At 40.2% G+C, this 13,237-nt stretch overlaps 1 protein-coding gene across 5 annotated transcripts in view; it reads right to left on the minus strand.

Moving 5' to 3' along the window:
- Window positions 1-13,237, minus strand: part of Cadps2 (calcium dependent secretion activator 2) — a 501,414-nt gene that overhangs the window by 276,940 nt on the left and 211,237 nt on the right. For all 5 annotated transcript variants that reach the window (XM_028762525.1, XM_028762526.1, XM_028762523.1 and 2 more), the window contains exons 5-6: window positions 9,640-9,876; window positions 5,453-5,574 (exon numbers count right to left, since the gene is read on the minus strand). In XM_028762525.1, the coding sequence (XP_028618358.1) occupies window positions 5,453-5,574; window positions 9,640-9,876 (359 nt within the window). The remainder of the gene's footprint in view (window positions 1-5,452; window positions 5,575-9,639; window positions 9,877-13,237) is intronic.

The following is a 13,237-nucleotide window of genomic DNA, read 5'->3' on the forward strand; positions in this document are numbered from 1 at the left end:
TGGGCATCATTGTAAACAAGCAAGTTAAGGGCAAGATTCTGGCCAAGAGGATCAATGTGCGGATTGAGCACATTAAACACTCGAAGAGCAGAGACAGCTTCCTGAAGCGGGGGAAGGAGAACGATCAGAAGAAAAAGGAAGCCAAAGAGAAGGGCACCTGGGTTCAGCTGAAGTACCAGCCTGCATCACCCAGAGAAGCACACTTTGTGAGGACTAATGGGAAAGAGCCCGAGCTGCTGGAGCCCATTCCATACGAATTCATGGCCTAGTGTATAAAAGAAATAAAGGACCCGACTGCAGAGTTTTTCCTTAGGTTCAAAAAAAAAAAAAAAAAGAGTTGAGAAGAGAGCATGATAGAACATTTTAAACTTGAGCCCTACAAAACAGAAAGCTCAATTTAAAAGGGGACAGACAATTAATAGATGATAGAGTTATAATTAATAATTAATAGAGTTGCAATAATTAATAGAGTTGCAAGATTGCACATGCTCACATGTATGTGCACACACACCCAACCCCAGAGGCGAGTGCACTCACTCAGAATATGCACGTATACACAGGGAAAGTGAAGTAGCAGTGAAAATGTAAAGAACCTGAAGCTCTTGTACACTGCTAGTGAGAATAGAAATGATTCAGAGAATGAGTGAAAAGTTGTGCTTATTCTTTAAAGGGCTAAATCCAATTACACATACTTGCTAAGTATACACCTAAGTATTTAATTCAAATAATTTACTTGAACAGATACATGTATATACAGGATTTTTTTCAAAACACACAAAAGTTGTAAACAATTCCAACACTGATTAGCCAAAATAAACAGACAGGCAAGATGTGTGTATGCATATATGCATACAATAGCACATTATCAGATACTTGCTATAAGATGTAAACACTATGCTCTCTAAATAATGTTTTGCCAAAGAATATATATGACAGTTTTATACTCATGAAATGTCCAAAATAGGCAAAAAGGCAAAATGTGGACAGAGAGTACATTAGTCAATGCTCAGAGCCTATATTAGATATTGGTAGCTTATTTGTGAGGTGACAGGTATTCCACAATTGACAGTGGGGAGGAATGCATAACTTGGTAATTATGTTATTCTATTACCTTCAAATATTTACTGCTGATAAGTCATAAACAAATTCCATCAACTTAAATAAATCCTCAGTGAATATAAAGACATAGAGTAAATAGGTTATAATTTTTCTCCTATTCTTTTTTAAATAAAGAACAGACAATTCAAAAATAACAGACTAGAAACATGTCAACCCAAAAATTAAAGAGATGAGGCAGAAAATACCTATTTCTCACTGAGTTGGTTATATGAAGTCAAGGTTGTTGGAGATTGGTTGCTATGGAATGATTCAATTGGGAATCTGTGTGTCCAGATGCTGAAGCGCCCTGTCCCCAATTTTTCATCGATCAATAAAGATGGCAACAACCAATGGCTGGGAATGGGGCATGACACTTAGAGTTACATGGGGTAGAATACAGGGAGGAAGGCAAAATCACTATAACTCAGGATAGAAGGATGGGATGCAGGAGTGGCAGGAGATAAAGCCAACCAGCCATGTGAGATTTTGGGAAAGGGGCCACTGGCCACTTACCCAATTGGGCCTGAGGTAGCAAGGAAAGGTTTAGGAGTGCAAAGCCTTAAAGGTAGCCAAGGCATTTAAAAATAATTAGCAGATACAAAAATAGTTCTTGGGTGGGTATGTGGGAGAAATAGCTAAAACTCACCACTACAAAGGGAAATTCTCAAGAAGTGATATCTGAGATTCCCAGGACAAGGTTTTACAGAAGAAAAGAAGGAAGAGTACAGAGAGGTTTGCTGTGTGTGATACTTTGCATATGCTTGGCCCAGGGAGTGTTACTATTAGGAGGTGTAGCCCTGTTGGAGTAGGTGTCTCACTGTGGGCATAGGCTTAAGACTCTAACCCTAGTTGCCTGGAAGTCAGTATTCTGTTTACCCTTCAGATGAAGATGTAGAACTCTCAGCTATTTCTGTACACTGCCATGTTCCTTCCTTGATGATAATGGACTGAACCTCTGAACCTGTAAGCCAGCTCGAATTAAATGTTGTCCTTTATAAGACTTGCATTGGTTATGATGTCTGTTCACAGAGGTAAAACCCTAACTAAGACAGAGAAGTTGGTACCAGGGACTGGTGTATTGTTGTGATACACCTGACCATGCTTTTGTTTGGAAGACTGTGGATTGGGGAACTTTGGCTTTGGAAAGTAATGGGATTCTTTAAATGAGGGTTCATGAACTATCATACTAGGGATATGGAAGCCTTTGTTACTGAGACTGATTTGAATTGCGCAGACCTGACCCAAGAGGTTTCAGTGGAGAATTTCAATACGTAGCCAAGAGACTGTTTTTGTAGTATTTTGGTGAGAATGTGACTCCTTTTTGTCCTTGCCTGAAGAGTCTGCCTGAGGCTAAGGTGAAGAGACTCAGATTAATGCACTGATAAAGGAAGTCTCAGAAATGCCCATCATAGATTTTGTTCTCTGGCTAAGTCTCATGAAGACCATTTTAAACAAGCTTAGCAAGCTGAGAAAGGAAAAATATGAAATATATGGTTCGCGTATTAAAGGCACCAGGAAGTAAAATAAAGCTGAATCCTATGTTTAAGGACATTAAACTGAATTAAGGGAGTAATGATCTTGTGGCAAGATTCCACCTACCTAAATTTAGATCTAAGCATGGTAGTACAAGCTTTAATCTCAGGAGGCAAAGACAAGTAGATCTCTGAGCTCAAGGCCAACCTAGAACAGAACAAGTTCTAGGTAAAGAAAAACTTAGATCCAGGTTTGGTGGCCCACATCTTTAATTCCAGTGCATGTAGACAGGCATGTAGATCTCTGAGTTCAAAGTCAGTCTACAGAGCAAGTTCCAGGGCAGCCAAGCTTAGGAAGTGAAGGAATTGGAAAACAGAAAGCTGGTGATAAAATAATAGAACAAACGGCCATGTTTGTGCCCCAGCAAGCAGCAGACATTGGCAGTTTTGGCCAGGTGGCTCTGGCTTTAGAGTCCAGAATAGAAGGGACTACTGAGACAATTGATGCTGGTTAGCTGGAGTTAAGAAATTAGTGGCAATTAAAAAGAGACCCCAGCATCGCCTAGGTAAAACCTTCTGGGAAGTGTTTTCTGAGAACACAAAGAAGCTGTGTTTCAGAGACAGCCAAGGTTGTATCTTGTGCTGTAGCTGTACTTGGTAATGGGTAAGAGTCATCCAGGTGGTACTGGTTTTGAAGGCATGAAGGGGTCATGAAGAGAAGCTCAGGCTTGGCACTGTGAGAGACCATGGAAGGCCATTGGTAAAGAAGGTGCAGCTTCAGTTGCAATTGATGGCCAAGGACTGAAGTGGTCATGCAAAGGATTTGAGGCTTGGCACCATGAAGAGAACTTATGAGAGGCTACTGGTGAAGCCTAGTTGCAGCAGAGGACCCCAGAGTACTGGAGATGCCAGTATCATGGGATGATCACCGACAGCAGCAGCAACAGTGGAGTGGATCAACCTGAGCTTAGAGTGCTACAGAGGGCAGAGATGAAGAAGTGATGCCAGTCTTCTGTAGGAACCCAGAAGATCATGTCCAAGACATTGAAACAAGAAGCTCTAACATTGAAACAAGAAGCTGTAACTTTGAAGCTGCCTTGGAGACCCCAAGATGTTCCAGATGCCAGAGCTGTGAGATATCTGCTGAGAAAAGCTGCTAACAGGGAGTGGAACCAGCTCAGGAAAAGAAGTTTGTTGCCGTCAACAAAGATGAAAAGGAGTTGGAGATCTGAAAACAGCTTTGACATCAGACATGGAGATACAGAGTTTGGAGTTTGCCCAGCTGTTTTCATGTCTTGATTTGGGGACTATTGTTAAGTGGTTGGATAGATCAAATACTTTGAACTTTGAACATCGTTGAGACTTCTATAGACTGGGGATTTTGGAAGTTGGACTAAATGTATTTTTTATTATGCTATGGCTATATATGGCACCCACAGACTCCTGTGTTTGAACAAGCCTATGGGAGCCAGAGAGTGAAATGTGATGATTTGTATATGCTTGACCCAGGGAGTGGCACTATCAGGAGGTGTGGCCCTGTTGGAGTAGGTGTGGCCCTGTTGGAGTAGGTGTGGCCCTGTTGGAGTAGGTGTGACCCTGTGGGAGTAGGTGTGTCAGTGTGGGTGTGGACTTGAGACCCTCATCCTAGCTGCCTGGAAGTCAATATTCTGCTAGCGGCCTTCAGATAAAGATGCAGAACTCTCAGCACTTCCTGCACCATGCCTGCCTGGACACTGCCATGCTCCTGCCTTGATGATAATGGACTGAGCCTCTGAACCTGCAAGCCAGTCCCAATTAAATGTTGTCCATTATAAGACTTGAACTGGTCAAGGTGTCTGTTCACAGCAGTAAAACCCTAAGCCAATGTGGTTTTTGGACCTCATGAAATGCAGGGCAGAGGAGCAGGAGTAGTCAAGGGAACAGAGTGGGGTGTGGTCCCAGAGAAAATGCAAGTCTAAGTAGTGGCAGGCAACGGTTTGAAAGGATGAGATGTCTGAATGGCTGCTTCTGAACACCACACTACTCCATTTTAAATTTCTGCTCTTAATACTTAGCCCTCCATGTCTTGCCAAAGTTCTTGCCTCAAAGCAATGTGATTCTTGTTCATTTCCTCTTCAGAACCCAACCACTGCTGGCCAGGATCTCAGCAGAAGTTTTCTGAATGATCAAGATGTATAGAGACACCATGCAAGAAAGAAAAACGATGTGTTCTAAAAGCAGGGTTCAAATGAACATGCAATTCCCTCAGGCCAGGGTGGCAATTTTAATTAGAGATGGTCAAGCTTCCCAAACTTAAATCAGGTAAAAAGAATATCTCCCCGGTTTCATTAAAGTCATCTTCAAAGTGTGAAGCATAGTAAGCAAGCAAATGACAGCTTCACCATTTCTGATTTTTGTGTGGTATTTCTCTTTAACTGTTCACTCGCTGGAACACTCCAAGCTTCAGTGCAGAACATTCTCTACATTCGTTCACAATAGAACCACAGGAAAGGGGAAGCTACTACGGCACAACAGCAGTAATCTCCACATATTCCCACAACTCACACAGTCCTCTTAAATGACTTAGAAACAAACATATGCTGCCTAATGGTCAGCTTCATGCCTGCATCAATCAGGTAGGTAGTGGTGGTGGGGACATGGAAAAAGTGGGAATGAGGAGATATGGGAGGGGTTGGAGGGTGCAGAAGGAATGGCGTAATTATATTTTAATTAAAAATATATAGCAGAAAAGAAGAAATGCCCATGGTGATCCCAGCAGATTTGAGACAAAGCTAGCTAATTGGTTATTGTTCTTAAGAATAAGAGCATATAATTGTGCGTATAACATGATAAATTTCTTTGGATGAAATAAAATGTCCTTTTTAAAAAATCAACTCGCTTACTGCGGCCTTGACGCTTCAGCCTGGTCTGTCTGGAGTTTTTCTCCTCCTTCCACCTCCATTGTGCAGTAAACGATTCGATTGGGAGCCACAGATTTCAGTCCTTGCACTTCCATGATGACAATCTAAAGGTAAAACAATTTGAGATTAATATGCAAAGTTGATATTGGTCAATAATACAGGGAAATGACAGCATGATTAGTTGGGTAAGCGGCTCATGAGACCCAATTCCCGCTCCTAGCTGGGGATCTATTGGCAGAAGATGGATTCTGGGAAAAGAGAGAGCCAGTTTTCTTCAGAGTTGTTACTCATGGCCTGTCAACCACGCTCAAGTGGACGGCTTCACACCCATGACCATTTGGGTCACACTAATTTTGGACGCAGTAGAAGATGTATATATCTATACATACACACACACACAAAAACACACACACACATACACACATATATAAACATATACATATATATATATATATATATACACTCATATACACATACACACATATATACACATAAACATACACACACAGATACATACATATATAAACATACAAACACACACATGCATATATATATATATATATATATATATATATGCATATACATACATACATATGGGACTACATGAACTCAGAAGTTAGGAGACAAGCATGAAACCATGAAAGGAGATCTGGAAGGAGTTGGAGGAGGGGAGATGGCATGATTAAGGATTGACATGATTAAAATACATTATATACATGTATGAAATTCTCAAAGAATAAATTATAACTTTGAAAGGAATGACAGCATAGACATTCAGGGGGCAGAAGAACAACTAATAAACTGATGATTGTTATATGGCTGGTACATATAAGTAAAACAATATAGCCTTCCAGGTCTACTTTCCAAGGAAGGGGACAAAAGCAGCCTCAAAAATTAGTGAGAGAGAACCAACAATCATAGGCCATCAGCTAGTTGAATTGTGGCTACTTCAACTGATTCTCCACAGAACCTGATCACGGAACTACAGGAAATAAAACTTAGCTGTGCTGTATGCACCATCATCCCCTCCTCAGACTCTCTGTCTCTATTGCAATGAGAAGAAAATAGACAATGTTAGCCTACAAGCAAAAGGAAGAGCAGCAAGAGACAGCATGTGTACACAACACTTAAATACACAGCATGGTGGAACATGGTCTCACATCAGCAGACCCACAGGCAGGCACAAATCTGCTGGTCTAGTATCAGTGTAAAAGTTCAATGTGACATATAAGCAGATCCAAGCCACAGAACGACCCCCACCCATTGCAGGTCAGACTCCTACGTTGACCAACATTTACTTTTCTTGTTTTGCTTGATAGTAACCTTCACATGGCTTGTTCTGTGTGTTGGCTTATGCATTGCCTTTTCATTCCTTTAAAGGCTCTGTGGATGGAGCTTATGCAAATGTTATTCTGTAAGTCTAAGTGCCTTTCATGCCATAAATGTCCTTAATCCATTCGATATACACAGAAGGTGCTGAGAGCAGACAGTGCTTGGGTGCTATCTACACATCAGTAAACAGAAAATGGGGGGAAGGGGGGAGGAAGGGGTCCTTTTTTGCAGCTAACACTAAGTAGCAAAGTAACCCACTGAGTCACAGGCTGGTGGTACAACTGTGCTGGAAGGGAGCTTGGTATAAGTAACATGAACGGAGAGGACAGGGGAGCAAGAGCCATGCACTTGAAAGGAGGCACAGTTTGAACAAAACATTTTGAACCTATGCTTTACCTCTTCTAGCCTAGATTCACTTTTTGGTTAGGACACAGTCTACACTGAACCAATTCTAAGCCCAAAACGTAAGTGTTAGAGCTAGACATTGGATTTACTGCTGGCTTTTAAGAGTTTTCATAGTTAAAATCAGGATCCAAGGATCCAGCCTTGCTTCATGGGACTGACTGGTGTTATAGCCTGTAGCTAGAAGGTTAGCCAGCCAGCTCTCAGGTGTTCTGCAGCATCCTCACTTAACAGGATTTCATTGTGATGCTGGACACATCACTTATCTGTGAAACACTGTGAGCATGGAGAGCAATTTTGTATTAAGTTATGGGCACAAAATACCTGCCTTAGACAGATATGGCAATAAAGGCTGTCAAAACAGTTTTATAAATATGCAAGCTACTCAGACCACACAAAAAGAAGTTTCAGCTTGCAGTCGCTTCTTTAGACAATAATTGCTAACTCAATAGCTTAATCTAACATAGTGGCAATAAAGCACAGAATAACAATTCAGTCACTATCCTAATTCTGGCTTTGAAAATGAAAAACTACTCCTAAGTTATTTATAATTTATGAAGATTAAAAACAAACAATGTCCAGAACTGTTTTTTTTACTTATGAATATTTATTTAAAGTGTAACTTTATATATTACTAAAATCATTTTCTCTATGTTTTCCTACAATAAAAATTAAAATGCTAAACTTTTGTTAGGATAAAGTTACACTACAATTATATAATTTAGGAGAAAAAGACTTTTAAAAGTATTAGCATATCTTATTTTGTTCCAGCCAGCCAAATATCTATGGTAAATAATCTATGATGAAAAAATTCAATGTGTAATCCATGGTGTGGTTGAAAATTACACAATTTTATATTCTGAAGCTGGGGAGACTGAGAAGAAACCTGGAGGCAAAGCAATTTGGCAAAGTCATTAGGCAAACCCAGGATGAATTGGATTAGAAGACAGCCCCATGTGTTCGCTCTGACACTAGGTTTAATACATTTACCTACAAAGCAATCCTGCAAGTGAAGAAAGAAAGGCAGCTGCATTATTCTCAAGTCCATTAAACAGAAGGAAAAAAAAACTGAAGCAGACACTTGCTTTTTCTGCTACCACTTAGCAAGCTGAATATCAAAGACACTTAAAACCTACTTCCAAGATTGGGATGTCTCTGTCACCGCCACCCAGCAGATACAGACAGTGTCACTGGGAATGGCACAAAGTGAAAAATCACAGTCTAAGGAAGGAGCTATACTACTTCAGGGAAAGCCTTGGCAGAGGGGCTGTGGAGATGGCTCAGTGAGTAAGGAGCTGGCTCTGCAGCCTTGAGGATCTGAGTTCAGATCCACAGCACAGATATGTGGGAGCAATGGCTGACACCATAGCACTGTGTGGTGGGCTGGGTGTGGGGTAGAGGCAAGTAGACCCCGAGTGCTCACGGGCCAGCCAGCATGGCTGAAATGGGGAATTCCAGGTTTCTAGTGAGGGAGACAATCTCAAAAACAAAGAAGGTGAATGTCTGAGGAAGACACCCTGATGTTAACCTCTGGCTTTAACGTGTGCTAACAAGGGTAAACACAAGCATAAACATATGCAGGCACACCCACACACAGACCATTTCAGGAAATTCATAAATTTATACTTGATATTGCTAACATTTGTACAGAGAACAGATATCATGAGAACAAACTGGAGTGTAAGCTAAATGACTGACTCTTTATGATAATACAGTCTTTTATCATCATTTATTTGGCATAAGGTCTTTCTCCCAGGATGTTTGCAGGAATGGGTGTATAAACCCATAGATACATTCCACATTTTTAGATTAGACACAGGCACAGATTAACACACCATCTTTCAAGACATAAAGGGACAGCATTGCTAACTCTGGTTCTCTGGGTTTGTATGAAATGGATACAACTTCTGGAGTTTGGCAAACACATTTTTTAACCTGCATTATTTGTTTTGTTTCTGACCATGTTCATATCTCTATAATAAAAGTAAAATCCCCCAAAAAGAATTCTCTGCCTCTCAGCATTTCCAGTACCTAATACCATGCTTTACAACTGTGTGCTTGATTAAATTCTAGAATGATAATCCCACAGGTGAAGGAAACTAAAATCAACATTGATCAAAGACAGATTAGACAGAAGCCAGTTATATACTGAAACCCTATTCCCACCCCAGGGTTTTTGATATTTATTTTATCAATGTACTTACACTAGTTTAGAGGGAGTACACATATGCCTCAAAGCTGCTTCATTAATTCTGAGAGTTACAATTAAAACACACCTTATATTCATCTTTATATAGTTGTTCAGAAAAATGAGGACTGGTTTAAGATTTTCTAAACACATTACCCTGCTTTACATTCTAAACCTTGTCACAAAGGTCAATGGCATTTCTAGTGCAGGTTCATTTCTGCAGTGAGGGGGAGGGAAAATGACTTACCTCTAAGGTGAATGACAACACCACATCAGACTTGGACAGCTGGATTTCATTCTCATCTCCCAGGTCCAGAAAAGCAGAATTCTGTGAACGCTTTAATTTTTGCAATTTAAATTCTGGACCGCCTTTTGAAACTGGAAGACTTTCTAAATTGGCCATTAGCAAGTTCACGGAGGCTCTCAATTCTTCTATGTACATACTCTCCATTTCTTTTGAGATAAATCTGGGGAATCTTCTCTCCTTAAAAGTAATTTAAAGAATAATGTTAGGCTGGATCCATTATAGTTACACCAGAAAAGATTACACAGTGCCGTCACTCATCTGTACAAAACTCTGATACTTATCATATAATGCACCTGCCAACTTCAGTTTAAGGGCTTTAAAAGCCCCAGGGTTTTAGCAGTCTTGACTATATCTAAAGATACATTTTATATATTCTATGAAGAACTGTTGTGTTATGAAATGAAGCACTCTATATATATATATATATATATATATATATATATATATATATATATATATTCAGATCAATCATTCTTGTAAGATGTACATAAGTAAGAACAGGTATGGAGAAACGTTGTTTTGTATAGATGAATCTTATTTATCCATCATCATTGAAAGAGTAGGAATAAGTGGCCTGCAAGGAAATATTCAGGATATACTGTTCTCCTAATCAAAAGAAAATCATCTTGGCACCATTTTCACCATACATGTGCATGATTGGGGAGTTATACTCTTTGTACTAAATATTCACAGCAAAACTCTCTTTTACTGAAAGAATACAGATATAGTTCTAGAATTGGATAATTTTCACATTGCACAAACATGAAAAGGTCCCTTGTGATTATAATTCAGCCCTTCACTAAAAGTTTAGAAAAGATTTAATTTAAAGCAAAAGGCCAGTATATGAAAGAAACTGGTTAAGTGAAAATGGATAACATTAATCTGGAAGATTCTAGTTTATTCCAGGAGTATATTGACAGCTTTTTTTTTTTTGAAAAAAAGAATCACTGCAATCATTTTATACATTCAATTAAAAATAAAATTCCAGGGACTGGAGAGATGGCACAGCAGTTATGAGCATTTCTTCTTTCAGAGGATCTGGGTTTGGTTCCTCATACCTACATGATTCCTTAAAACCATCAGTAACTTCAGGTCCAGGAGATCCCACTGCCCTCTACTGACCTCTACACGCACTAGGCATGATGTCGTGCCAGGCATGCATGCAGGCAACGTACTCATACTCATAAAACAAAATAAATAAACTGAAAAATGTAAAATGGTATCTAAAATATTAATATTTAGAGCTAAAATTATTCTTCGAGAAGACTATGACAATTTATATTTCGCAAAACTGCCAAAGAGAACACCCCCCCTTACATCTTTTCTAACCTGGCATTTGGCCCTTTCCTTCAGTGTAGAGGGGACGCTTTATACATGAGGTCAAGAGTATTGTCTGTCCCAGTGTAAACTAGAGGCTCGAGGATGTTGGCCTAGTCATCTTTCAGATGAATTTTGAATGCTCCAGGAAATGTCAGCCTTTGCTGTTGTTCCCGCTGCTGTCATTCAAAACCTCACCTTTGATAACTGCATCCCTGACAGCAGTGAAACACTGGCCTCTGACTCGCTTGCACCAGTTCATTTGCTGTGTAGACTAGGACATCTGGCATCAGATCAGGAATCAGCGTTGGCGTCCCAGACCACCTGTCTGCTCTCCTCCAGCTTAACCTTCATATATTCCTCTTAAAATAGTTTACATAGTATTAATACCTAATTTTCCCTAAGACCCATATGTTAGAAGCTGCATCACCAAAATGTAAGTTTGCATATTCAGCAGGACAATTTCTTAATTTCTTTAGGAAAAAAAACCAAGGTGACTTAGAATGTTCTTTTCAATACAAGCTAAAAGAAAACATTAAACCACAACTATGTATCATTTTAGATGATTTAATAAATGTTAAATTGACAACATTGTCTGCTGCTGCAGATGTCAGTAGAGAGCACTAATGTAGAGTAAAAAGTCAGAAGTTATCACAAACAAGGCTGCTATGAACACAGTGGAGTGGAACATGTGCCCCTGTGGTATGGTGGGGCATCTTTTGAGTATATTCCCAAGAGAGGTATTGCTGAGTCTTCAGGTAGATCTATTTCCAATTTTCTGAGGAACCTCCAGATTGATTTCCAGAGTGGTTATACCAGTTTGCAATCCTACCAGCAATGGAGGAGTCTTCCTCTTTCTCCACATCCTCGCCAACTTGTGCAGTCGCCTGGGGTTTTGATCTTAGCCATTCTGATTGGTATAAGGTGGATTCTCAGGGTCATTTTGATTTGCATCTCTCTGATCACTAAGGACTTTGAACATTTCTTTAGGTGTTTCTCAGCCATCGAAGTTTCCTCCATTGTGAATTCTTGGTTTATTTCTATAAACCCATTTTTTGATTGGGTTGTTTTTTTTTTTTTTTGGTGGTTAGCTTCTTGAATTCTTTATATATTTTGGATATTAGCCCTCTGTCGGATGTAGGATTAGTGAAGATTTTTTCCCAATCTGTAGGTTGCTGATCTGTCTTACTGGCTATGCCTTTTGCTACAACCCAGATGTCTCATGACAGAAGAATGGATACAGAAAATGTGGTTCATTTACACAATGGGATACTAATCAGCTATTAAGAACAAGGACATCCTGAGTTATGCAGGCAAATGGATGGAACTAGAAACTATCATCCTGAGAGAGGTAACTCAGACCTAAAAGGATATGCATGGAATGTACTCACTATTAAGTGGATACTAGACCAAAAAAAAAAAAAAATGTGCTGAATACCCAAGATACAGTCCAAAGAACTCAAAAAGTTTAACTAGCTGAGGGGCCCAAGTGAGGATGCCTCCGTCCTACTTGGGAGGGAGAAGAAAGCAACCACAAGGGGAGAGAGAGGGGCCTGGGAGGTGAGAGACTCTCAGGACTCAAGAGAGGGACCTTAGATGAAATGCCCTACATTATGGAGAGAGAACTTGTAGAGCCCACCTCCAGCAGAAAGACAGCATCAAAGTAGGATCCAGGTCAAGGGGAGGCCCCAAGGCCTGACACTATTACTGAGTCTGTGGAGAGCTCACAAAAAGGGATCTATCATGACTGCTCTTCAAATGACCTAACAAGCAGCTGAAAGAATCAGATGCAGATATTTGCACCCTACCAATGGACAGAAGTTGTTGACCCTTGTGGTTGAATTAGGGAATAGCTGGAAGAAGCTGAGGAGGAGGGCAACCTGTAGAAGGACCAGTAGTCTCAATTAATCTGGAACCCCATGATCTCTCAAACACTGGACCACTAACCATCCAGCATACACCAGCTGATATGAGGCCCCCAACACATATACAACAGAGGAGTGCTGGGTTTAGTCAGAGATGATGTACCTAACCCTCAAGAGACTGGAGGCCACTGGGGGTTCAGAGGTCTGGTGGGATAGGGGTGGGGTGTGGGAACATCCTTATGGAGACAGGATTGGGGGAAGGAGGTATGGCATGTGAAACAGTCAAAGGGTGGACTGGGAGAGAAATAAAATCTGGAGTTTTAAATAAATAAATAAATAAATAAATAAATAAATAA

The sequence above is a fragment of the Grammomys surdaster genome, unplaced genomic scaffold (genome assembly GCF_004785775.1).
Source record: "Grammomys surdaster isolate TR1022 unplaced genomic scaffold, NIH_TR_1.0 134, whole genome shotgun sequence".
Classification (NCBI taxonomy): Eukaryota; Metazoa; Chordata; class Mammalia; order Rodentia; family Muridae; genus Grammomys; species Grammomys surdaster.